General features: G+C 42.4%; 1 protein-coding gene across 1 annotated transcript in view; it reads left to right on the top strand.

The window, feature by feature from the left end:
• The window catches only part of ME3 (malic enzyme 3), a 163747-nt gene that overhangs the window by 93696 nt on the left and 43152 nt on the right, over positions 1–26899 (top strand). Inside the window, exons 4-5 of the mRNA XM_040964089.1 lie at positions 18267–18342; positions 25081–25242. Coding sequence (XP_040820023.1) covers positions 18267–18342; positions 25081–25242 — 238 coding nt within the window. The remainder of the gene's footprint in view (positions 1–18266; positions 18343–25080; positions 25243–26899) is intronic.

The raw sequence follows: 26899 nt of genomic DNA, 5'->3' as shown, positions 1-26899 counted from the left end.
ATGGATTTCGAACGGAAGGGAATGCATAAACAAAATATGTGATTGAAATCGGCAAAAAGATCATAGACTCTCAGAAATAAGGATGTGAAAGATACTGCTAAGTTTCCATTCTTCTTTCTTAACAATTCCATTTCTTATCATGTAGCCTTCTTCCTCCAAACGGTACCTTGAAAAAGTCTTGACCCTTTTTGTAGCCAAGAAGTGAATCACAATTGATTGAAGTCAATTATACTGGCCTGGTCCCTTTGCTAGTGATGAAGTGTAAGTGTGTGAGCAAATTTTGGACAAATAGCCAAGGGTGAACTGCCAAAAGAATTTGGGGACCTCTTCTTCTATGAGCATTTTTGTGTCTGCTTGGGAAGCCTGAAACTGCAATCGTCATTCTTGAACCTTGAGGGGAAAAGCCCAAGTACCAAGCTTACAAGGAAAAGAATGGCAAAGTAGCAACATGGAGAGACTGGGTCTTTGGTGACATTGTTGAGTCATTAAATAAACAAACTCTAGGGACCATCTACCCTACCTGGACTTCTTGTTACATGAAATAAATTTCCTTTTTTTTTTCAACCTGTAAAGTCAAAATTCCTGTTACCCATGCTGGAAAGTATTCCCCTTCCTGATGGGATGTTTGGATTGTACTCTAACATATCAGAGGTCACACTTTACCCTGAACTACCAAGTCACCGAGTACTTTTTTAGAATCTGAACTCAGACTCCATAACGTCTCCTGTGGTATGAAGTAGAGTGAGTCACATTCTTTTAAAGAACTAAAATATTCTTTAAAATGTATACATCTAATGTGTGGTAGAACCATGATTCACATTCAGATCTAGAATTGGTCCCCTTCATCCTCTCCTTGTCATGTCCCTCATTGTCATGTTATCTTTATGTAAACAGATCATTTCACCAGCAAGGGTAGGAGGGATAAGGCTGAATATATGACAAAGTGAGTTTGAGTTCATGATTTTGATAGGGAGACCTTCAATGAGAGCATTCCTGAGGAGGCATATTCTCAAATGACCGAACAAGAGAGTCCATGGGGAGCTTTTAGATTAACTGAAGCACAAGGAAAAAAGATCCTGGAAGGTTCTGGTGTGGAAATGAACGGAGAAGCCCAGTTCACCAAGAAAGAGGAATCTACAGTACACAGAATAGTTGGATGTGAAGGCAAAAGTTAAAGAAACATTACTCAGGTGGTGAAGATTGCCATGGTGCCCTTTGAACTTGGGTTCCAGAAATGGAAGATTGAGCTCAGTTATGGCCACAATCCTCACTGCCATTTATGTTTATTGTAAAACCAGTGCTGAAGCTCAGCTCAGTCTGACCTACCCCCAGACCCAGCCCATGCGCATACCAACTGATGTTGCCACCTTGCCTAACCTGGTCTGCTACCAGCTGTGGCTCCTGTGCTCATCAGCTGGAGCTGCAGCCTAGAAGGGGATTTCTGCTCCTGGTCAAATCAAATGGACCAGCCTGACGAGCACCTTTGTCTGGGTTCACCTCCTGAGCTCCCAGTCAAAGTCCCTTCCCATCTGGTTGTTGGTGCAATTCTGGCTGCTGGTGCGATTCAGATTGCCACTCGCTGAATGCCACTGGAGTATCAGTCATTCAACACACACCATTGTGTCCGCTGCTTTCCTGTGTCTGTCAGTCTCCAGGTACCCCTCTGCTGTTGTTTTGTCCTCTCCTGTTTCCTGGAATGTGGCCTGTCTGCTTTACACGGCTAACATTTCTCTGTCTGTTTAAATGTGTTTTTACCCCATTCCACCATCTTGATTCTTAAAAGGACAGTGTTTAAGAGCAAATATGTGTGTGTGTGTGTGTGTGTGTGTGTGTGTGTACTAGTGGCATTAATTTTTGTAATCTACTTACATGAAACTACAGATTGCAACTCAGTTTCCCAAGGTCATAATTAATCATGTTAAAAGTGGCGCTCAAATTTCTCCATTTAAATACTGTCTACAGTTTATCCTCATTCTGGATCAAATGGGCAGCAAGTGGACCATATGTTTGTGAAAACGGCCTTAGGTGAGCACAAACCATCAGAGAAAAACTCAAACTGAAGTCCACTCCACTCTGCAAACTTCATAGAATGTTTATGGAGAATAAATTCTACTGTCTGTTTAAGCCTAGCCAAAAACAAAGCAAATCTAAAATTTAACTAGTTATTTTTAATAACAGTTGTTTCCCAAATAAATTGCTTTAGTTTTGATCTTGCACTTCGTTTTAATCTTACGACCAAATATTTCATCAGCTGACCGAAACCAAATGTTATTTTCTTTGTCTTAAGCTCTTCTTCCACCCTATCCAAAGACAAATTCAGGTCACTTTCTTTTTTTTTTTTTAAGATTTTATTTTTATTATTTTTTTTATTGGAAAGGCGGATATACAGAGAAGAGAGACAGAGAGGAAGATCTTCCGTCCGATGATTCACTCCCCAAGTGAGCGCAACGGCCGACGCTATGCTGATCCGAAGCCAGGAGCCTCTTCTGGGTCTCCCACCTGAGCCTCTTCCGGGTCTCCCACGCGGGTGCAGGGTCCCAGAGCTTTGGGCCATCCTCCACTGCTTTCCCGGGCCACAAACAGGGAGCTGGATGGGAAGCGGGGCTGCCGGGATAGAACCAGCGCCCATATGGGATCCCGGGCGTGCAAGGTGAGGACTTAACCACTTGCGCCACCATGCTGGGCCCTCTGGTCACTTTCTAAATCCAACTCAGTGCCTTTATCTCTCAGCACTTCCTTGGTCTCTGTCCTCCCATCCTCATTTGCAGGATACTTAGCTCCCTCTTCTACGTCAGTTGACAGTGGTCTCTCCTAATACTATATTATAAAATTAACTGCATCATAATATGTGCAAGAGCTATTTAGAGATCTTTTCTACTACCTTCTACTCTGTCAGAGAGCTCACAATGTCTTATATACCTTCCAGTCTGGTTTTTCCCTTTTCTTAAATTTTTATTATGACATTTAACATAAAATAAAATGAATGAATGAGTGAACAAATGAAAAAAGTGGGTATAAATTCCATAAGGGCAGAGATTTTTATCTTTTTTATGGAAATAAATATCTCAAGTGCTTATAAGAGTCTAGTATTAAGTATAAAGAAACCCAGTATAAGTAAATAAGTATAAATAAATCATAAATGAATAAGCTTTAAAAGTCAATTAAAAATGGAAGAATGGGTCTATTATGTTTCCCAACATTGTAGTATAAATTTTTCAGAGTAGCACCGATATTGTCACTCTTTCATGAACTAGTTGCATTTGAGATCCCTATTGGATTTTCTGTCCCTGAATATTTTAATCTAGATGAATTCAGTTTCCTGTTCTTCATCTATTGTCTATTGATTACCATGTACACTTTTATTGGAAATGCTTCATTATCCCTATTCTTGTAAAGATTCATTTAATTTTATTTGAAAGTTAGAGCTACAGAGACACAGAAAGAGAGAGAGTATGCTTCCATCCACTGGTCCACTCCACAAATGGCCACAACAGCCAGAGCTGAACTGGGTCTGTAACCAGGAGCCAGGAGCTGCTCCGGGTCTCCCACGTAAGAGCAGCAACCCAAGGACCTGAGCCATCCTCCACTGCTTTCCGGGACCAACAGCAGGGAGCTGGACCAGAAGTGAAACAACTGGGATTTGAAACTGTACCCTCCCACATGAGGTGCTTGCACCACAGGCAGAGGAGGCTCAGCCTGCTACACCATGGCACCAGCCACATCATTATCCCTGTTCTACACTGAAGACACTGAGACTCCAATGTGTGGTCATTGCCAAGATCATTCCTTTGCTAAACAGAAGACCTGGAATTTAGATCTCTATCTGGCCCTCTGCGATAACACTGATGCTTTGCAGAGTGGAGCTCGTCCAGTTGGGACTTATTCCCAATCAGAGATGCACAGATTAGCATTTCCATGCAAATACCTCTTCAGCCTTGAACAGCCCTGATCTTGAATTTTTTGAGGTTTCTTGCTTTAAAGCTATTTGTGGTCCAGAGGTTAAATTTAGTTAAAACAATAAATTAGGTCAAATGTGTCCTGCTCTTCCCCTGCTTAATTGTATCTGATGAGCGGCTCTTTCAGACCTTTGGTTTGGGGCACTTTTCTGCCTTACATTTGCTTCCAGTGATCAGGGTCCTTGAAGTTTAAATGTGTGTTTTCCAAGTGAACTTTTGTCCTCTTTGAAAATTGCATTTTGTTCTCTCTTATTAAATTCCAGCTTTCATGACTAATATGCAATGATAGCTCCAGGAATGTTTATGTGGTAAATTAAAGCGGGCAGGGTCTTCCACTTACAAATTGCTTCAAGATCGGACTCAGATGTCTGCCCATAGAATTGCCTCATAAATGCTAGCACAAAATGAGTTCTGACTTATGCAGTTTCAGCTTGGCCTTGGCTTAAGGGCCTATTTTCTTCATGTGTCTCTATAGGTTTCTGAGCTCCCAGCCTATTTCTGAAACTGAAACTGCAGAGATCTGCGATTTACTGAGGAAAAATGTGTTGACCACTCAAACCTGCTGAGGAAAAACAAGTGAATAGGATGTTTTCCACTCCCTATCTGGCATGTTACGCACAAGACTTGGGGAAGGGGGAAGGGAAATCCCAGGGCCTGTTGAACTGTATCATAAAATGATAATAATAATAATAAAGAAAAAGACAAGTGACTCATGGGCAATACTGCTGAGTCAGGGAGATGGCAAGTTCAGGATGTGAGGTTTGATGACAGTTTGCTTTGGATGTCAGAAGTTTGTGTTAGAACACAGATAGGTTCTAAAGAACTTGCTGCTCAGAGACCTGGAGAGGCCAAAGGGACAGCATAGCAGCAGGGTGTTTGTTTTACAAAGTGGAGGCATGTGTGGGTCTGTGCCATGTTCACAACCATGAAAGAAGGCGAGGAGTGTTAAATGTGACTTCTCAGGGAAACGGGGAAACTGAAACCTCTGTGATTATTATTTCTGGAGGAGTAAATATTTCAGTAGAAAAAGAAATCCCTTTGTACCAACGTTCTCTGGGTTTCTTGGCACATGTTAATATTTCAGCTAACAGCTGAAGCGACATTAACCATCTGTATTCTAAGTGGAAGCATCTGTGAGCTGCAAAAAGGTGAATTTTCAGATTCCAAAGTGATTTTTTTGTTGGGATATAGGTGTCAGTGTCAGCTGAAATTTCCATCAGTGGAATCTATCTTTGCTCTCCTGATTAGAAAATGCTTGGTCAGCTCCTGATGTGATGTAAATACAAAGCGCTCTTCATCAGCCTTCCCATCCACTCATGCCTTTAATGAAAACTGCACTTACCTTAAATTCCAAAGGTTGGGGGACTTTCTCCATCTAGTTTGTTTGAATGAGAAGAATCCTGAAAAGGTATGCAAAAAGCTGAAGAGGTCAAGGCAGTGAGTCTCTCATAATCGACAAATCAGCTGGCAGGAGATATGATATTTGCACATTCCAGGAGAGGGAAAAAAAAGAGTAAAAATAATTGGAGACCAATTTTTGTTTTTCTGTGTTCCTAGAAGCCTGTGTTCTAATGACCTGTGTTTTATAGATGCTTCCTCAAGCTTAACAAGAGAGACAGGAAGACAGATGGTAGCTGAGCTTTCCTTCACTTGGGCTGTTGATTTGTCTCAGTGACATCTCACTGATCCTCTCTCCTCTCAAGTGTAAATGGGAGCAGTACTTGCCTCCTGACTTGGGCACTGAGTAAACAGTGTGATATCTCTCAAACGTTCCCAAGAGCAGCCGAGTACATACTGGCTTCATCGGTTTCCTTCTTATTTTTTGTACATGATAACTAAGGCAATAATGACAGTGATTCACCTGAAGCCCAAGATTGAGCTTACCGGGAGTCAAGTCCAGCCTGCGATGTGCTGTTCTAACACTTCTGCGGTTCCATCTTCTCTCTGCATTCAAAGTTAACTCTAGAGTATGGCAAACAGTGCATTGTAGGCTCAACCAAAAAAGTCACTGAATGCAAAGACTGGGTGAAATAGCCACTTTGCAGATGTTTTTTGTTGTTATTTGAATTTTATTGGCTGATTCTGTGGGAAAAGGACTGACAAAAATACCAGCAAAGACATGAACTTGACTTTCTGTAGTGGGCACCCAATATGTGTCCACATAGTGAATTTAATAGATTAGGTTTGCTAATCAGTGAGCTTTGGGTAATGGGAAGAAAATAATTGTGTGAGGACACAGGGAAGCCAGAAGATGCAGTTGTCCTATTTGTGAACATGACACAGAAGTTTGAGTTTCAGGAAGAGGAACTAACACTCATTGCTTTGGCACTAGTTTTAAAAAATTCAAACTTAACATTATCAAGAGGCTACTTTATAAGGGACATTGAACAAAATATTGTTACATATTTATATCTACTTAGTTTAATGATTAGAAGTCCATTTCAGTAGTAAGAACCTCAGAAGCGAAATAATTTTTGAGAATTGCAACATAAGTAAGGCTTGGATGTGAGATTTCAGCGCAGCTCTGTCCAGCTTTAAATCTAAAATCTCCTATTTCTCCTACAAATATTGGAGAGTCAGGCTAGATTCTAGTCAGAATCAAAAAATTTAAGGGCTCTCTGATCTGCTCCCTTTGTTTTTTAGGTAACAAAACAGCTCAGAGAGGTGGATAGAGTACTGAAAACATTTCTACTGCCATAATCCTAAGTGTTCCATCTCACATTTGGGAAAGGCAAAAAGGAATCATCATTTATTCAGAAATCTGTGGATAGAGTTGTGCTAGGGAACTCAAAGAAATCTCTCTCCTTCTTCTTCCTCTTCTTCTTCTTCTTCTCTTTGTTACTCTGCCTTTCAAGTAACAATAAAATCTTTAAATAAAATGAAAGGGGTGGTGCTGTGGCATAGTAGTTTAAGCTTCTGCTTGCAGCACCAGCATCCCATTTGAGTGTGATTTAAGTCTTGATTGCTCTCTTTCCAATTCAATTCTCTGCTTATGGTCTGGCAGAGTAGCAGAGGATGGTTCAGGTCCTTGAGCCCTGCACCCATGTGGAAGACCCTGAAGAGGCTCTTGGCTCCTGGCTCCTGGCTCCTGGCTCCTGGCTTCAGATTGGCTCAAGTCTAGCCAGTTGCAGCTAGTCTGGGAAGTGGACCAGTAAATAGAAGATTCTCTCTCTCTTCCCTTTCCCTTCTCTTTTTCTCCCTCTGTGTGTGTCTCTTTCTCTCTGTTAATCTGCCTTTTTTGAGATTTATTTTTCCTTGAAAGCCAGAATTACAGAGCACACATGCGAGAGAGAGATGGAGACCTTTCATGCACTGGATCTCTTCCCCAAATGATTGCAACAGCCAGAGCCAAGCTGATCCAAAGCCAGGAGTCAGGAACTTCTTCTGGGCCTCCCATAAAGATTCAGAGGCCCAAGGGCTGGGCCAACCACTGCCACTCTCCCAGACCATAAGCAAGAACCTGGGTTGGAAGAGGAGCATCCAGGACACAAACTGGAGCCCATGTAGAACACCAGGCTGCAGATGCAGGATTAGCCTGTATGCCACCATGCTGGTCCCATGACCATGCCGTTCAAATAAGAATAAAACAATATTTTAAAAGATAAAAGAAATCAATGAAGTAGAGAATATGGTTCCTGCCCTTCCAATTCTTCAAGAGTAATTGAGGAAAGTCATTTCACAGCAGCAAAAGGGAAGTACAGTAAGGGAAGGGCCAAGGGCTCCTCTATGCCCAGCTCTGCTGCAACTCACATCTCTGTAACTTAGTAATTCTCGGTCTGCTTAGTCTGATTCTTCTTGGACCTCCAGTAATGTCTGACAGCTGGCTGTGCTGCATTTCTTTAGGATCTGCTTAAAACTGAAATCTATTGTGGACCAGAAAAAATGTTGCATTTGTCCTCATCTCCCACCTCTGCAGCATAATGCCTGGAACCAAATAAGAAAGCCCATGCAAGGTCAAGGTGATTGTTAGCCTGATGCATGTGAAATTCAGGAAGCCCTGCCCGCTCTGAGGCTGTACTGATGGAGTCTTGCAAAGAGACACCACCGTGCATGCCATCAGCCTCACTCCCAAGACAGGCACACTCCACATCCACTTGTTATCTGAGAAAGTCAGAAGTAAAGGGGACCTCCATTGGGCAGGGAGGGGGCACACTCCGAGGGAAACAAGATGGAAACAAGATGGACTGTCCAAGGCACAGGAAATTAGCTGTGGCCGTTCCAAGTGACTAAATAATCAAGATGTTCCTCTGGATAGAAAGTGAGGATTGTGAGCCCTAATATAGTGAGCTATCTGTGGACACACATCCCCACTTCAATTACACTGCACTACAGGGCAGTGTAGGATGAGGTTCTGAAGCTCCCCTAGGGCCAAGGCACTCACCCCACTATGGGCTCTCCAAGGGCTCTCTGCTATCCATTTCTAGCAACTCAGCCTGCAGAGTCCTGGGAATTTTCTTAGATCTACTTCCTGGGCTGCTTAGACCTTCTTTGTCCTGTTGTGCTGTTGATTCCAGGAGATTGCTGCCAAGCTTTAAAAATAACCTTTTGCAGGTTTTCATAGGACATGTTCTCTTCCTGCCAAAAATGTGTAGAATGTCGGTTTTGTGGGCAACAGTGAGCCTTTGTTATGGAGTTGAAATGTCCCTCCTCCCGAGCCCGGCTGCAGTAGTTTGCCTAATGTTGCTGACCCTGCTTTAATTAAGTCCTCGTTTTGTGTTGGACTTGGTGCCAAAAAGCCTAAATGAGCATTTCTATTTCAGCAGATTTTGTTTCCAATTCTATTTTAGGAGATTTCTATGGGTTGCTCCTCTGGCAGGCCCAGATAAGGGTTAAGAATCTTATGCTTGAGAAATAGCATTCTTCTAAGTGAACATTATCTTTGTTTTCCTTTCTTGTGTAACTGAATTCTAAAATTCAAGAGGATTTTTCTGGCTCATGATGGAAACTGGAGATAGTGATGTAATTTACAGGCCTCTGTTGGGCAGCGGAAACTTCACCTGCACTTGCCCTTGTGAAATTCCAACAGACTTTGTTTTAAGAGGTGCACAGAGAAGGAATTAGGATCACCACTACTCACAGCTGCTGTGCAAAAAGTGAATGATTGGTGTACCAGCTTTGTGGGAACACTGTAACAGAAGAATAGTACAAACTAGGAGGTTTAAAACAGCAGAAATGCATTGCCTCACAGCTCCAGGGGCTGGAACTCAGAGTCCATGGTGTCTGAGGGTTATGCTCTCTCTGAAACCTAAAGGGCAGAGTCTCCCAGATTCATGGTGTTTCCTACAATTGCTGAGGGATAGGTGAAGGCCCCCGGTCCCTGCTTCCATCGCTGCACAGCCTTCTTCTCTATGCTTCTTCTCCTCCTTACAAGGACACCAGTCCTGATAGATTAAGTCCCACAGCTCCCAAGCGGGAAGAGCCATCTCAGATCTCCCGCCACTTCTTCACCTTGCTCAGTGGTCCCCAAGGACCAAGCCGGAGTTAAAAGAGAATCTGTGTTTTGTTTTCTTCTGTTTTCTAGAAACTGAAGCAGGAAAGTCCTAACTTCTGAAAACATCAAATTCAGAAAATCAGTGAGTTATCCCTGCATGCCCTTCATGTTCCCCTTAAGTTGCATTCTCCCAAGTGCAGGTGCTATATCATTTTGTTAGAAATATTTTATTTACACAAAACTTCTCATGAACATACTGACTTTCATGCAGTGCAAGTTAAGGATTCATTTAAACCTTGGATTTCGTAGGTCAGCAGCTTGTCCTGGTCACTAAATACATTTTTTCTCCCTCAAGTTCCAGAATGACTTCCTGGGAAATTAACAGGAAAAACTCAAGAGAAATTGTCAGCCACTAAAATTGTTCTTATTTTTGTCCTGTTCCAGTCAGTGGCTATTTACAGCCACTGTCCCCTAAGTGCCTCTTTCCCAGATGCCTGTCATGCTGTTATGAATCAGCCTCAGGCCCCTCAGCCTGGCTGATGGCTAGGTTGTTCAGCACCTGTAAATCTCCAGAAGCCTGCATTTTGCTCCAAAGCTGAAAATGTCTCAGTGCCTCAGAGCCAGGCTTCCCAAGGCTTCTGCCCTTCCTGCTTCCCTTTATGCCTCAGAGTGTGATTATAACAATGGGTTCTAAACATGTCACACCGCATGTCAGAGGCAAAGCCTCCCAGGACATCATTCATTCCAGGGATGGAGGTTGGCTCCTGCTCAAGGAGAGACAACTGGAACAGACCCAGCTGTGAAACACAGAGCACTTTTTGACACCAAAATTACTACCCCAGTCACTGGCACTGCACTGCCAGGAAACCAGAGCTGGCTGTGATCTGGGAGCTTCACTTCCACACCCTCTCTCAGACTTAGCATCCAGTGCAAGGTCAGAGAAAGGCTGCACTCCGAGTGCTGGGGGGCTATGTAGCATGTGACAATGTTACGAACTCGCCTTCAGTAAGGTTTACAGTTGCTTGTAATAGAGAAGTCAGGCTCCCCATTGCACCAATGAAGAAGCCAAAGCACAGAGAGGTGAGGTGACTGAGCCACATCACACATCTAAAGGCGCATGTGTCTGAGGTCTGGGTGAAATCTCTACCTTCACAGTACTACCTCTTAGTTTGAGCTGCAACACGGTGAGGATGACCTCCGGAGAGGGTTGCCTGAGTCTTAGGATAATACATGTAGAGGGCCCCAGAAAGGCTTCTTGAATGGATGAGTGAATGAGTGATTGAATAAATGCTGTCCTTCTATGACTTTTCCTTCCACCCTTCTTGGGTACTAGCACTTGTAGTATCACCAAGACCCTTTTGTTTCATCTTCTTTTAGAGATATACCCATTATATGTTTTCGACTCACTGTATTTTACTTGCAACATCTATTTCATCAGTAAAAGGTACATGTAGCTGTCAGTTATGGCTCCTGACAAACATGTACATTGTTGGGCATACCTCTAACTTAAAAAAAAGGTGCTCATTTATAATCTGATACATTGTTAAGATACCTTGCCAGACATTTTGTTAGAATTTGAATTCTGGTCTTTGAGCTACACTCTTAAATAATACACTAAATCAACAACATGAAAAACTACCACATGCTGAATGCTAAATACTAGCAGATCCTAGTGTTACTCTGTACATGCACTTTGTCTAACTTCATTGTTACAGTAAAGATGTGAAGCAGGTGGAGTCTCCTCTTCCATCTTCCCCATGAAGAGCTGAAGCACCAGGAAAGGAAGAAACTTGTCCATAGTCACATAGCCAGTGGGTGGCAGAGCCAGGCTCTGAGGCCAGATACTGTGGTGCAAATACATACATTTAGCCCCTGCTCTGTGCTACCTTCCCTTGGAAGTTCCTTGAAACTTTCCTTGAGACCTTTGCAGCCTCATCCGTGGCCAGTGCTTTGGATTATTGCCAATAACTTAAAAATCCCCCTTGCCACCTGTAGGGAAATATATAAGTCTGAAGTCTCAGGGCAGGACTCAACAGGAACACTTCTGAGACATCTGAGCAGGAAAGAGCCTCACTTTAGTGGAAGATGAAATGAAAAACTAAGTTCACTTTGGTGCAAAAGAGTTTGAAATTCATGCAAGGCTTCTTCATAATGCACATTTTCCACAAGCATTTCTGCAGACCCCCTTCGCACTGTCTCTGAGGCCACTAGGAAGGAATGCAGAGGGGTGAGTGTCTGCATTCCTCACTTGATCACGTCCTAGTGCAAACAGATAAGAACCACTCCCATCAACAGTTACCACTGGAGAGAATTGTATGTCCCACGTGAGCAATTGCTAAACCTGAGAATGGATTGCAGAAAGTATGGAAAAGGAGATTTTATTCCCAGGGAATATCTCCTTTCAGGGTTGTCTAGATGCCGTCTTGCTGAATTCAGGGATGGGTGACAGGAGACCTCCTTCGACCCTCCCACTAAGGCCTGTAACTGGGTATTAGCAGAATCTTTGGCTCCCTGCATTCTGCTTCCTCACCAGCACACAGCAAAGAGAAATGTATCCTCAACGTTCCAAGCCTACACGCCTGTTAAGCACTCTTTGCCCTTCTAGCTGTTGGTCACAAGAGGCAATCTGGTGCAACAAAAAGAAGAAGAAATTCAGGACCCTAGTTTAATCAAGTGCTATGGCTTGTGGGCTGTGTGACCCAAGACAAGCCATGTTGCCTCTTTGTACCTCACTGTTCATTTGTCCAAAATGAGATGTTTGGACAAGACATCTCAAAATCCCCATTCACCACAACACTTTTGGAATTGTTTTCAGATGCAGTTTAGGTGCTCTTTTAAAGAAGCACCTTGAGAAGTGGTTAAAAGATCTTAGTACATCCCTAAAGTATTCTTTTGCAATATAACCACTGCAAAACATGAAATTATACCTACAAAAAGTGGAGAAAGAGTCTTTTGAAATTTTACTAGCTTAAGTTGAAACGCAAAAATTTCACTTAAAATGTCTTCTCTTCTCTTAATATTGCTCCAGATAATTTTAGTAATCACCCTTTCCTGTTTTTAAGATTTAACCACACTAGAGCTTTGTTAAGGTGGACATTACCCCTTACTAAATGAGGTTGGTTTTTAAATCTTACTGAGGCTGTGTCTGAGCTCATGGCATAACAAGGAATGTTGTGAAGCAGGGTGGTTTGGATGAGACATTTCCAGAACAGAACTAAGCTAAGAGCACTAAGAGGCCAGGCATGTGTCAAGGAGATTGGTTAGCATCACTTAAGTGACTTCCTCAGGGTGACTCACAAGTGAGCTTGAGACTGGGATCCAGTCCTTAGAGATTGAGAGTTGACTTCCTTTCTTGTACAGGACGAAAAATTATTTTCCCTTGACCCTTCTTGCTTCTTAGTTCTAGTTCCAGGTCTAGTCCTAATTCTAGTTCTGAGGGATGGAGTGCTGTAACAAAAGATAAACGAACAGGAGAAAAATAAACGAAATTGGAACATGTATACCTCATGTATGCTTGGGTGCTTCCAGGCAACAACTAGTTCTTGAGATCAGTCTTTCATACCATCTTCAGCTGCAGCAAAGAAAGAACAGTGTTAAGCAGGCCAGTCCTGAGGAAATAGTGTGAAAAGCACAGAAACCAAACTCAATTGTTGCCTTCTCTAGTGACAAGAATTTTTAGTGATTTAGTACCATTCCTTTTTCAGAGATGGAATGAATTAGACTAGTCAAAGACATGAAGAGAAAAACAAGACATTTAACATGCATGTCCACATAGGAGCACCCAGTAAGGAGTAACCCAAAGGGATGGTTAAAACTTGGGCCTAAATATCATTTTAGGGTAAAACAGGAGAAAAGAAGTTTGGAGTTTAAAAAGTGAGCGGGAAGAAAATTGTAAGAAGTGAGAACTTAAGATATTTGTCCTTTTGGGATTGGCTTATTTCATTGAGCATAATGGTCTCTGGTTGGGACCATTTTGTTACAAATAGCAGAATTTCATTCTTGGGGTCTGGCTTAAATGCAAATTTAAGGCAATGCCTTCTGCATTGATGAGTCTTCCTCTTCCTAATGCAGGAGATGAATGAATCTGCATTCATTTTAATAAATGAATGCTTACATTTTCATAAATGCAAATTGTCTTACAAAAGGAAAAATCAATGCCCATTTTTTTCCCCTGTATCTTCCAGTTTTCAAAGGACTTAAGCTCAAGCTAATATCTAAGCCAAAGACATTTGTTAGGGGTGACACCTTCTGGTCCCCTTCAAGAAGACTTGTTTTCACCCAATTGAGTGAGTTGATTCAAATGCCTGCACTGTCTATCCACCACCCTCCATGTGCTCATGTCTCCACTCTCAGCCACAGGGTACAACAGAGCCCAGCACATCCCACAGAGCAGACAGCATGCCTTGAAAAGGATATAGCTTTCCTCCAACTTTACTCAACATTTTTGATCCTTATCTCACAATTATCATCATTCATTTAGTCATTTCTCGATTTATTTAAAAAATGATGTCTTGAGCAGCTATAATGGACTAATCCTGGGAATATAATGATGAATAATATCAACAAAAACAGATGCAGATTTTGCCCTCACAAGGCTTGCAATCTAATGAGGTGTAAAGCTGTTAGCTATGTAGCCACACAAATAATTATGATAAGATGGTTTGTGTAGAAATAAGGTGTGTTGAGCACATACAGTAGATAGGTTCTGTTTTGACTTCTAAATCATCAAAGGCATGAGTGGAAATTAACTGCATTATGAACAAGGACAGGCAGAGTGTATCAGAGAACTGTCTATGAACTGGTGAAGAATGAGAAGGGACAGTGTGGCTAACAACTGAGAATGAGATAAATGGGTCATTATTTTTCTTTGTGTAACAGTGGTGAAAGATTAGATCAAAAATTTGATTGCAGATGTGTTTAAGTTTGAAGTGCCTTTAACACATGAAATGGAAGGTACAAGGTAGACAGTTAAATGTGAAGATTTAGAGCAAGGGCTCTCAAATCAAGGCTGGCTCCCTCAGGAGTATTTGCCAGTGTCTGGAAACATTCTGTGCTTATCACAGTGGGATGCTACTGTCATCTAGGGAGTACAAGACAGAGGTGCCAAACATCCTACTAATGTGCAAGATGAGATCATCTCTCAAAGTGTAGAACTACCCAATTCAAAATGTCATTAGTGCCAAAGATGAGAAACTTTGATTTACAGGTAAGCCAAATGATAGGCATTGATGAGCTCTCACAGAGAAAGGGTGAGAGTAAGAAGGAAATGGGAACAATAAAAAATTTTGAGTTTTGCCATGTAATGGTTGGACAGCATAGCATAAGAAACTAGGAAAACTAAAAAAAATGAAGGTTCAGAAGTTAAAGGTTGGGTAGGGAAGGGGTGGAAAATGTCAGATTCTTCCGAGAAGCCAAAGGAGATGGGGAATGAAAAGTGCCCCCTACATTTAGGGAAATGATCATCAGTAGCCTTGGCAACATCTTTTTTGTTGTTGTTATTGTTGTTTCTTTGTTTGTTTTTAGTTATTTTAACCTGAAAGTAAAAATAACAGGGAAAGAAAGGGAAAGGCACACAGAGGGATCTTCCATCAGTTGATTCACTCCCAAAGTGGCTGCGATGGTCAGAGCTGAACTGATCTGAAGCCAGGAGCCAGGAGCTTCTTCTACATCTCCCACAAAGGTTCAGGGTCCCAGGACCTATGCCCATCTTCTGCTGCTTTCTCAGGTCATTAGCAGAGAACTGGGTCAGAAGTGAAACAACTAAACTCAAACCAGCACCCATGTGGGATATTAACACTAACAGGTAGAGGATTAATCTAATGAACCACTGCACCAGCTCCCAGCCCAACCCCAGTATCAGTTTTAGTAGCACACTGTGGGAAAAGACAAATGGTAGTGGATTAAATAGTGACTGGGAGATGAAAAAACAGAGGCAGCTAATGTAGACAATGTTTGTAGAAGGTTTGGTAATGGGAAGAAGAGAGAAACAACAGTCCCAGCAAGGAATGTAGGGGTCAAGAGAGTAAATTGAGGTCCACTGGTATTTTTTGTTTTATTTTGTTTCCCTTTTCTTGCTATGAAATATTTAAAAACATATAAACTGTTATAATGATCCTCTCTATATATCTTGGGTTCAAAGATCTCTGGATTGTTTTGTTTCACAGAAAAATAATTTTTGTTCCAAAAGGGACTTGATTCCAACTCTGTCTATTCCAATCTCTTTTCTGTTCTTCCAACTTGCAGCTGCAGTTTTTTCCTCCCAGCTCCTCTGTGCGTGCATAGTTTAGTGGTCAGTCAATGATCTGGGCAGATTTTCTTTGCTGATTTGGGGCTTCATCTTCTGTACATCTCTATTGGTTTCAGAATTTCCTTCCTTTAATGAAACTTCCTGGCTACTCTTTGAGCTCTAACTCTGTTCTCTGATTCCTCAAATTAGTAAAACTGGCTTTCCTCTGCTTCAAGTTGCCAGCAGTTTGGATTGCCCTCTGGCAAAAAGCTGCAAACTTTCACTTTTAGTAGTAGTTGCTGCCTATTTTTGGCCAACCTCCATTGTCTTAACTATGTATTCTAAAGGACTTTCAAAACTTAGAAGACTGAAATGTAGAATTTTTAAAGGTTTATTTTGGTGCAACAATATTTTTAAATTCATGGAGCTTTTTCATAATATGTATTTCCCATGAACTTTTTGAAATTCCCTTATATGCATGAACTTAAAAATCTTTTGCACAAAAATAATTTTATCTTTGGATTAATTTCCATGGATTTAAAGTGACCTATTAGCTAATGAATATTTTCTATCTATACACCAAGGGGACTCAATATATTCAAGAAAATTCACATTTCTTTTAGTTGCATCTCCTATGAATGTTTTGATGCCCCTTCGTTTATACATGCATATGTATAAATGTGTCTGTATGTGTGTGTGCAGACACACTCACCTATATTGAAATTCTATATTATAACATAAATTATCTTAAAATACATAATTTTATGATGTGATCAACAGAAAGGTTGCTCTGTTTAAGCTATTTTGTCACTACCAGATGTCTGGTTCTGTTTTAAGGGTAAAATCTTGGGTATGCTTTAGGAGAAGCAAAGGGAAATCTAGGCAGGGATGGTATGGTGGACTAGAAGGGATAACCATCATCATGTAAGTTCCTTCAATATGCCCTGCAACAGGAGAAGCCATGAAGTTAGCTTCAGAGGCAGTCTGCAGGTTTGGTGGTGGGAGGTGACAGAATCATCTATGGAGTGAAAAGGAAAGTAGGCTGTAGATTTTATGTGAATAGAGAGGTAGTGCAAAGAGTAAAAACAGTGAATTGGCCAGAGATAATCGGAATAAATACTTGCAAGTACTAGATAGCTGAAGGAATAGCAAAGATGAATTTATGCTCATACTGATCAACCTGTCCTGTGATAGTGCTCTTTTTCAGCTGCCTTTGGTTGCCTAGTACACACTCTTGAGAAGTGAAAAAGGCTTGGGGCTCTGCAAGACTGACAAGAACAAAGAGCTGGGCTGAGGAGGGTGTCAATATTGACAAGGACACTGTTAAAATCCAAGTACTTTGAAAGCTTGAAAAGCAGTCTTAGAAGCCCTCACTGATTTAGGTAGAGCACCTTAAAAGGGGGAGAAACTTCTCCCAAATATTCGCCTGTATTCGTACAACTTAAATATTTAACTATGGGCATTGTATGAACAAAAGAAGCTTGTCTCTTGAATACACTGGACACAAATTTAAAAAGAAAAGAAGGAAGTGGTCTAAATGACATGCTGTCTTCCTCAGACAAGTCCACACCTTCTTTTACCCCAGAAGATTCAGGTCCACATAATTAGGTCTAAATGTTGAAAATGATAACTCATTCTAATAAACTTGAATAAAACATGTTACACCATCCCATCTTTGCAAATATACCCTCAGGACAGATTTGGAAGGCCACATTTGAATTTGGAATTTTCAGACTCTGGGGATGCCAAGAAAACTGGCTTAATGACTGGCATTCGATCCTCTTCCCATGCCAATTCCTTCCATACTGAAGGCCAATGTTATACCTCTGGACATCATGACTAATGTGTCCATATTTAGTCACAGCCCCAAGTCTAGAGGACCAGCCATTGCAATGTAGTCTGTACTCAGGAGGAAGGACTGAAGGAAAGGTGTACAAGGTGTCAGGAAGCAACTCTGGGGTTATTGGCAAGGAAACCCTGGAGCTCTAGAGAGAGGAGAGGACTCTGGCAAACCCAGCTCCTTGGGGGCACATGCTTCGATCCCATGGACTCGACCCTGTGGCGATAGGCAAACAGAGGGAGTTCCAGAGCAGGACTGGCAAAACTGCAGGGACACTGGGTAGTGTATTAATCAGGTTTTCATTACTGCCCTGAATATAAGGGGCAACTAACTTTAAAGCGAATAGGTTTATTTGGGTTCAGAGTTCTGAAAGTGCAAGTCCAAGGTCAAGCAGCTGTATTCGCTGGCTTCTATGACCGCTGCAGATGGTCATGGTGGAGAGTATGTAGAGGAAGGGTCAAGTGGTAAGTCAGGAGCCATACAAAACCATTCGGGTCCAAACTTGGGTTTTTGTAACAACCTACTTGTAAGAAATTCTTTCAGATAGCATACCTCCACTGGCCTAAAAAGCTCCTGCTAACACCAGAGTTGCATGGAGTTTCTACCCTCTCAGTACCACTAACCCTTGACTTTGGTATTTACAGTCCTATATGAGTTTAGGAGTCAAATTACGTTCAAGCCACAGCAGGCAGGGATCCCTCTCCCCTAGGTCCATGGATAAAATTACATGATGCGGTAATGTGGAACTCATGGGCTTGGCTCTATTCCTGATCTGGTCACCTAATTTCCCTGTATGTATTTTCTTTCTCATAGTGGGCTGTTCATCACCATTCATGACAAGGGTCACCTGGCAACAATGCTGAACTCTTGGCCAGAAGACAATATTAAGGTAAGATCCTGTTTCCATTGCTGCAGCTCTGTTGTTGGAAGGATTCTTTCAACCTGCACCACAATAATTTCCAGCCATAAAATGAAGCATTATGAAACTGTGAACAGCAGACTGCTTACTTTCCCAGGTCCAGATGAAGGAGTTCTTACAACCAAGCAAAAGCATACCACAGTACAGTTTTGTCCCAGCCATGCCTCTTGGCAAATTGGCATGCTACTATTATTGCTATTAGTCTAAAGATTTGTCCAACATTTATTGAGTGTCTACTAAATATACAAAGATCCTCTTCTCAAGAGGTTAACATGTTGTGAGGGAAATAAGACAGGGACAGTGAAGTCTGACAAGCTATCACTTGATTGAAGATAAATGAGATATACAAAAATAGGTCAAGGTGTTCAAAGAGGCAAAGAGTTTTTCTAGCTGAAGGTGACCTGGGAAGTCTTCATGGGTGAAGTGACATTGGAATTGGATCTTGAATTGAAGTGCAGAGTTTGCATAGTCAGGCATAAGAGAGACTAGACTACAGGTAAAAACATTCTGAAACAAGAAGAAAAGTTGGTGACATGGTATATGTTCACCCTTGGATGTATTCACCTCAGGTGTACACAGCAGGGAAGGAACCCGAGGCAGAACACACAGAGAGTAAGAAAACCAGCAACCTTTCTTGGAGAACTAATTCTACTAAGAAATTTCAGAAAGAAAATATTTGCATCTAGCAAACAGGATATACCATGGGAGAGAGTAGTTGTGTTTATTTTTGAACATGAAGTTGTGACTTCAAAGATACTTGCTAGTCTCCTTGTAACTTCCCAGGTCTCTTCCTGCACCACTATAGAAGGATTGGAGGGTCTCATTTCCACTGGATTCCAAACACAGCTTTCTCCTTTCTAGTTCTTTTGCATTCCACTCCCTTCTGGCCTTCTACAGGGAGTGCCAGCATTAAGAATCAAAGCAGGGCTGAAGGAACACGGGCAGGATCTTGACTTTCAGGCTTCAGGATTGAGTCACAATCAAGGCATTGGACTTCAGGCCTGGCTATGATCAACACCTCATTTTGAGTCTCTCTGCCTGCATGTGATGTACTCTCTGCTTCTCCTTCCTGCTTATCTGCTTAGACTATAGTTATGTGCTGACCCTGGCCCTACAGAATTTGATCTCAGTCCCAGAGAAGACAATTTCCAGGGTATATCTAGGAACAAAATATAATAAAGTCTCAAGGACATTAGGAAAGCCAGATCACTCAACAAGAGCTAAATTTGGCTAACCTAAGTGGACATCCTGCTGAAGTCCTTAAAACCAGTCTTTCCCAAATTTCTGGACATGTTAACCATAGGTGTATAGAGAAAGCACTCAGTAGAGACTTGCCAAGTGTAACAAACACAGTCAATGGACACTCTGAGTGCCTTGCATGCACTAGACACTGTGCCAAGAGCAAAGATACTGAATCACTGCTAACACATGCAAAATAGCAGCAAGTAGGGAAAAAGTAAAGGAAAAATCACCCCATCCTCCAGCTGGCGTGCGGGCTTGCTGAGAAGGGGATTGGTGAGAGGTTCATGGGCTGGATTTCAGGTGTTGGTTGTTCCTCCTGGCTGGGCACAACTTAACGCAACTATACCCAGTGTCTTGCAACAAAGGATGAAAATATGCACCCTCCTGCTTCCAAATTGTTTCATATTGTGTTTGGAAAACCATGATATGCATACAAAATAGGACCTTAAAAGTTAAAAAAAAAAACCATTGCAATAAGCATAGTTTGAGAAACTTCTAAATGCCAGAGGGCTGATTACCAGAGGAAAGGGGACAACAACTACTGTGATTTTAGAGGAGGAGAAGCAAGGACTTTGAGGTCATTTTGAAATATAACCGAGAGAGACATATAGAGCCTCAACAAACACTCAAAATCACACAACTTCCACAGCCTATAGTCTCGTTAAAGGAACTGACCTGGAAAGGATGACAGCACACTGTGATGGTACTGCTGACGAATGGAGCGCACTGGATGTGGAGCAGACAGGGGAAAGCCTGCCAGCCACCCTTCAGTATCCCAGCATGTACAGATGAATGAGGTCACTGCCGCCTTTTATTCCTGTCTCACTTTGGAGAATCACACAGGTTAGCTCCAGGGACTATGTAGAGGAACCTGCCTTGGCTTTTTAAATCAAGACAGGTCTGAGTTCTGCTCTTGACTCTTCTACTTACTTTCAGTGTGTGCAAATATCATCTCTGAGCTTTGTCATCCTGTTGTAAGGACTAACTGTGATAGTTTACACACACTGATGGACACTTGAAGGAAGATAGTCATGACTGGAGTTGGCAGAGGTGGCTGTGGTACACACAGCATGTCAGGTGCCAAGGGCAGCTGTGATGGCTCCTTCTGACCCTGGACTGCAGCCCCCAGCAGTAGTCAGATGATTTGTGCCCAAAACATATTTGATTTGACTCTAAGCAGTTTTTGAAAATTTTGAATTTGTGGACAACATTTTTAAAGCAAAAAGCTTGTTTAAAAACATACATATCACAATATGTGGATATTGAGCTTCTGTGGAAAGAATAGAAGCTCTGACTATCAGACCTAATGTTTGACATGGAAATAAGAGCACTGGCATGGACAGGATGGCCCATGATTTAGTCCTGCCCCTATACTGCTGCTTTCACCTGCCTCTTCTGGATGTTTCCCCTGGCCAACACACACACACACAACCATTCCCTGTGATGCCTCTCAAACATCATAGCATTTCCACTCAGTGGTCAGTCTTCCTTGTGTCCTGTGTGTTTCTCCAGTTGCCCTGAAGAGAGGAGAGGAAGGTTCTCTTACTAGATTGTGAGTCTCTGCTCATTGTCCTTCTCACGGCCCTTGGGAAATGAAGAAGGATGTCTTCACCACTGCATTTGATGCAAGCAGTTCCTTAATCAGAGTGCAATAGGGATTGTGAACCAGTGATATGGTCCTAAAGATGGGTGGGAGTGTGTCTTTTCTCAGGTAGGCAATTTATATTGCAAGTGCAGGCAAATTGGGGTCCTGACAAGGTTGGCTGCCCATTTGGTAAGGAGCCAATATTTGGAAGAGCTTAAGGATCAACTTGGAAAAAATTTTTTTTAATGACTTTCTTCAACTTCACAGCTAGATAGTAGAGCTACATAATGAGACTTAAGAGAAATGGGAGGTAGGAAAATGGGTCTGGGGATGAAGTTTTGTAGTCTGCTCTTATTTGGGGAGGAGGAGTTGGGTCAAGCCAGGCTGCCCCGAGCTGTCTAACATAAATCATGAAAAAGAGTGAGAACTACTTTTCTGAATCTTTCCCACAACAGCCACTGCCCTGGCCCAGAAGAAGACTTATTTGAGAACAGCTCCCTCCCCAAACATTTTCCCAAGCTAAATCTCTCCTTTATACCAACCCAATCAGCTTTGGGTACAGTGGAGCTAAAGACTGTTGGGGGTGAGCCCATGGGAGCATCCTCTGCCACTGGGCACCAGCCACTTGGGTGATTAAACCTGGACCAGTCTGCCTGTGGGCCCAGATCCCCCTGTGCTCACTCCATGTTGTGTTTTATGTCAGAGGCTGCTTTCCCTTGGGAGTTCTGATACAGAAATTCGTATTTGGGGAGTTGTTCTTGGGTTAACACCTGCTGAAGAGAAGAGAGCAGGACAGAGCCAAGCGAGAGATGAAGCCACAATTAAGGACTCAAGGAAGACTTGGCAGGGCCTGTGAGGCTTCTGGAGCTGGCTTTCAAAGTCATGTCAAGGTGGGGCAAGGAGCAGGCCTTTGCACTCCTGCATTACTCAGTCATGGTTTGCAGGACACCTCTGGAAGAAGCTGTGACTTCAGCCAACACGATTATCTTCAGTCAAGGAAACTCCTAAGTGGGCTAATAACTGAGGGTAGACTAGGGGCAGTAACTCCTCCATTCTTGTAATGAAATATAGGTGACACATCACCATATTCATGTCATAGAGTAGCGTACCAAGTATTTTATGTAGATGAATGCATTTTGGAGTCTCCTGATAACCCTATAAGAGGTAGGGATTTGATAGACAGGGAAACTGAGAGGCTATGTTCTTTGCAAGTGGGTAATAGAATTAAGATTTTAAACTAAGGAGTATACAATATTTATGTTCTGGATGGGAGAGAGAAATAGAGGAGGAGGATAAAAGGGAAGCTGAGAGAGATGATGAAACACACAGAAGAAGGAAGAGTTATATGGATCGTGCTATGGGCAGTCCATGATCACAACTACTTCTGAATAATGATTGTTGTTATTATCATAGAACAACAACCATTTGCTGTCACCCTACTTTGCATAAAATACCAAAGGGAAAATAAAGGATGTATTTTTTTCATTTTGTCTCTAAACCACCTGATTAGCTGGGTATGATTATCACACTCATTTCATAGACAATGAAGGGCTCACAACATGGACAAGTTGAACATTTTGGGCTCTATTCTACAGACAGGGGTCATTGAAAGTCATTAAATGAATAAATAGCCTGAGGAAACTGATTCTTTAATACAATGATTCTGATATTGGTTGGCAGAGAAGACTGCCACAAAGAAGGGGGTTAGATTAGAGCCAAGAACCCAACTGAAATTAGGTTAGGAGTTAGAAGAAGCAAGAGGTGGAGATGAGGCATTCCCTCAGCAGAGGTGGGTACAGTGTTGTATGCTCTGGGACATTTTCTGGCTGGGAGGAAGCTCCACCGAGCCCTATCCCTATCCTAGGATATTAGGGGAATAGCTAATTTTCCATTCTCACTTTATGTCTCTCACTCCCCCACCAGCAGATTCTAAGAAAATGAGGACCAGAATAAAAAAAATCTTTAAACAGAAGAGATAATAGTTTGGGGCACTTTAGAGGCAAGGTGATGCTTGATTCAATAGCAAGAGTTGCCCAGAGGAGATCAGAGGCTGGTTACAGGAGAGTGCCCCCAAGCAGTGCAAGACTGTGCCAGGTGCACTGGTGCTTTAGTCTAGCTAAATGGAATGGCAGAAGTAACCATGTACCAGGAACCAAAACCTTGCTGGAATCCTAGCTTGCCACGTACACAAGCAAAGTGACCTTGGTAAGTCATCCAATCTTTCTAAGATAACTGATGCAGAAATATTTGGCTCAGTGCCTGGCATGATTCTGATACTTCTATATGTGTAGATAGAACATGTTGGCCTCAAGTTTCAATTTGCTCACCTGTGAGAGGGGACAATAATCTCAGCCCTGCTTCCCTTTCCTAGAAAGATCTGCTGAGAGGCATCTGTAAGCACGGTCCACAGAGGCTGTAGATCAGTCAGGGAGTGAGCAGCATGACTTTCATAATCTTGTGTAACAATGTTCTTAAGTGAACAGTGTGCTTAATAAATATGCATTTCTATACAGAGGCAGCACCAGTCCCTACATGTTCTCAGCCACAGAGAGATGGAAAAATGAGAAGAAACCATGAGCCCTTTGGCTACTGGGTCATAAATTCTTTCAGGATCTCAATGGGAGTTCATCTCTTTATCTCCAATTCACAAAGTCATCCTAGCATGGAATGGATGAAACCCATAGCACCATGCTTAAAGCAAACCAGAACATTAACCACTTAAGCATGGTCCCTAGACCCCAACCCCAACCAGGTTCCAGTATATTGATGGATGGCCTATTTCTAGCTGTTTAGGAGATGGACGGAACCCTGATGGTAACCACGTTGCCATGAGTATAAACAATTTCACTGCCCCTCCCTGCCCCACAGAGGGATTGCCCTTGGTCTGACATGTTAGGCCCTTCACAGTCTGACTTGTGCCCAAACTTTCCATTCTTCCCTCTTGTGGAAAGTTGTACGTTCTTCTTTCCTGTGCCTCCTCATTCTCCACACATGTCCTATATCTCGTTTATCTTTACCCAGGATCTTAGCTTTTTTGTGCGTCACATGTCTTTATCTCCACCCACACCCCCATAATGTCTCCAGGTCTGGTATGTGCTTACATATTTTTAAAGAGGAGCAAATTGAAGCCTCTTTGCTCTGCGTCAGGCACAGTCTCTGATGCAAAGTGCATGTTTCATGCATGTCTCCTATGTGAACGAATACATGCATTATCATAATCCTCTAACAACATCTGTCCTCACCATGAGTCTCATCAACATCTGGCAATTCAAGTAAGCCTTGCACTAGCACTGTGTCTCATAACAGTAGGCTCTCTCTGACTCTTCCAAATGCAAAAGGTATTCCCAGCTCTGCACGAGGTCTGTAACGATTTCACATGAGATGTCATGTGATCCTGAGAGATGTCACAGAAGCTTTGTTCTTTGCACAATGGATTTATTGCATCCCAGGAGCAGACTGAGGAAGCTCTGATTTAGTCTGTAAACTCTGGAGCCACAGCAGCAGTACAAACACTGCTGCTCATTTTCTCTTTCCATCATGTTTCTTCCTACCCCCAAGTCTCAGGCTGACCCCATCCATTGAGGTGCTTTGCAGGTGAGTGACTAGTCAGTTGCCCTTCAGCTGCTTATTTTTTTCTGCTTGCCCCTGATCTTGAATCTCAAGGTACAGGGCAGGAGTCTTGCTGTCATCTCACTTCAGTAGAGTTTCTCACCCACTTGCCACAAAGGACTGTCCAACTGTAATTGAATAAATCCTTTGGCCTTATCCTAAACACACTGTTCCATTCCAGCAAAGTCAGCAGGCATCCAGGTGCCGTTCAAAGGAGCCCTTCGTCACTGGAGCTGCTATCCCTGATGGATGACACCTGCTATGTTTTTCAGGCTGTGGTGGTGACTGATGGTGAACGCATCCTGGGCTTGGGAGACCTGGGCTGCTATGGCATGGGCATTCCTGTGGGCAAGCTGGCCCTGTACACGGCATGTGGAGGGGTGAACCCGCAGCAATGCCTCCCTGTCCTGCTGGATGTTGGCACCAACAATGAGGTAACATGCTGCCCCTGCCAGGAGCTTCAGGGACAAAAGACACCAGAGGGTAGATGGAGGGGGCAGCACCTTGGTAACAGGAGCTATGTCTGCACAGTAATGGGTTATTTCTTTCCTGATGTCTCCTTGACAAGAGCACACACCCTATGCAGTTGTACCACAGAGGAGAGTCCTGCTTTCTGGTAGCTTTTTCTGGTCCCCCAAATCCATTCTCTTATCACTTACTTCTAGGACCCGATGCTTTTCTGTCTCTATGAGGTTTGTATTATAGAACTTATTGGCTTTTCATTCTTCTCTTGTTTTCACGACCCCAATAGAGCTTCCTTGCTCCTCAAGGTCACTCTCTGAGCCATTGGTGGAAAGAAATGGTGCAACAAGCTGTATTGTTCAGCCTGGTAAAGGCAACCTGCCTCAGTGGAAGGATTAAAACTCAAAGCACCAGACCGGGGTCTAAAGTATGTGGATTAGACAGATGAGCGTCGTGAAAACACAGTAACAGAAACTGAGCACAGATGTAGGTGAGTTGCACCTGCAGGATTCCAGGTGCTGTGGAATTCAGGTCGCTCAGAACTCTTCTAAGAATTTCCCTGCACTGAGCATCACGGTGTTTGCACTGTGATACTTAGCTTGGTGTGTCTGTCAGAAAACATCCAAAAAATCCAGGTATTCCTTATTAGTGACATTTATATTCGAGTCTGGAATCAGACTCATGTTCATCATTTAAAAATCAAAAATATCTAAGCAACCATTATAAGATTAATGTTAATCATTGTTTACATTTTGATAATGCACCTTCCAGCTTGTTCTTTCCAAAGTACTTGTACAGCCAAGATGGGTTCCTTCTGCATATATGATTTTTATAACTAAAAATACATATAAAAATTTCATGACTAAAGCAACATGAGAATATTATTCAAAAGTTTAGTTTAAAAAATGGAGTTTCTCTCACACTGCTGTATGTGTGTTTCAATATTTGTGTATGCCTACACATCAATGGAATTATTACCTAGTTGCAATCATAATGTGCCCATGGTTAAGATTATTTTGTGAACACTTTCTCTTTACTTATTTCATGGAAGTTTATTGAGTGTTTAGTAGGTGTCGGACACTCTCCAGGCACGAGGAGACAAATGAGAGCCAGGCCTGGGTGGAATATCCTAGCTGTCAGCATTTCAGCATTGTCACCTACTTGATCATTTTAATGGCCATATGTTGCATCTGCACAAAAATCCAAAGTTGCAAAATGCCCAACACAAGGAAGACAGTGATTTATCTCTTTACAAACAGATTTACTATGTGATCTCCAGCACTATAGTTCCTTTCAGAAAATCAGTCTGCGAGCAAAATTTTTCCTTGCTGAAGTATTGGAGTACATCTTTTGCTCAGAGCAAAGTCAGAACTGCAGGCAAGGGAGGCACCACCTGGTAACTTTTGTGTCCCACATCACTGTGTGGAGGATGCTGCAGCGGAAGCTTCCTGTGTCAGAATATTCTGGCCATCTCTGTGTGGGTCGCTATGAAATCTCCTGAGGCAACAGAAACTTCCATGAGTCAAAGGAAACACCCTCCAGGGTTCCTGTTGAAGGAGAACCCCTTGTGTCTACAGTCCTGAACCTCTGAGTCACTTCTACCTGATAGAACCTATACATATGCAGTAT

This window comes from Ochotona curzoniae, unplaced genomic scaffold, assembly GCF_017591425.1.
Source record: "Ochotona curzoniae isolate NIBS_2020 unplaced genomic scaffold, NIBS_Ocur_1.0 scaffold_3223, whole genome shotgun sequence".
Lineage (NCBI taxonomy): Eukaryota > Metazoa > Chordata > Mammalia > Lagomorpha > Ochotonidae > Ochotona > Ochotona curzoniae.
Note: the sequence above shows the minus strand (reverse complement) of the source record. Positions and strands in the feature narration are given on the sequence as shown.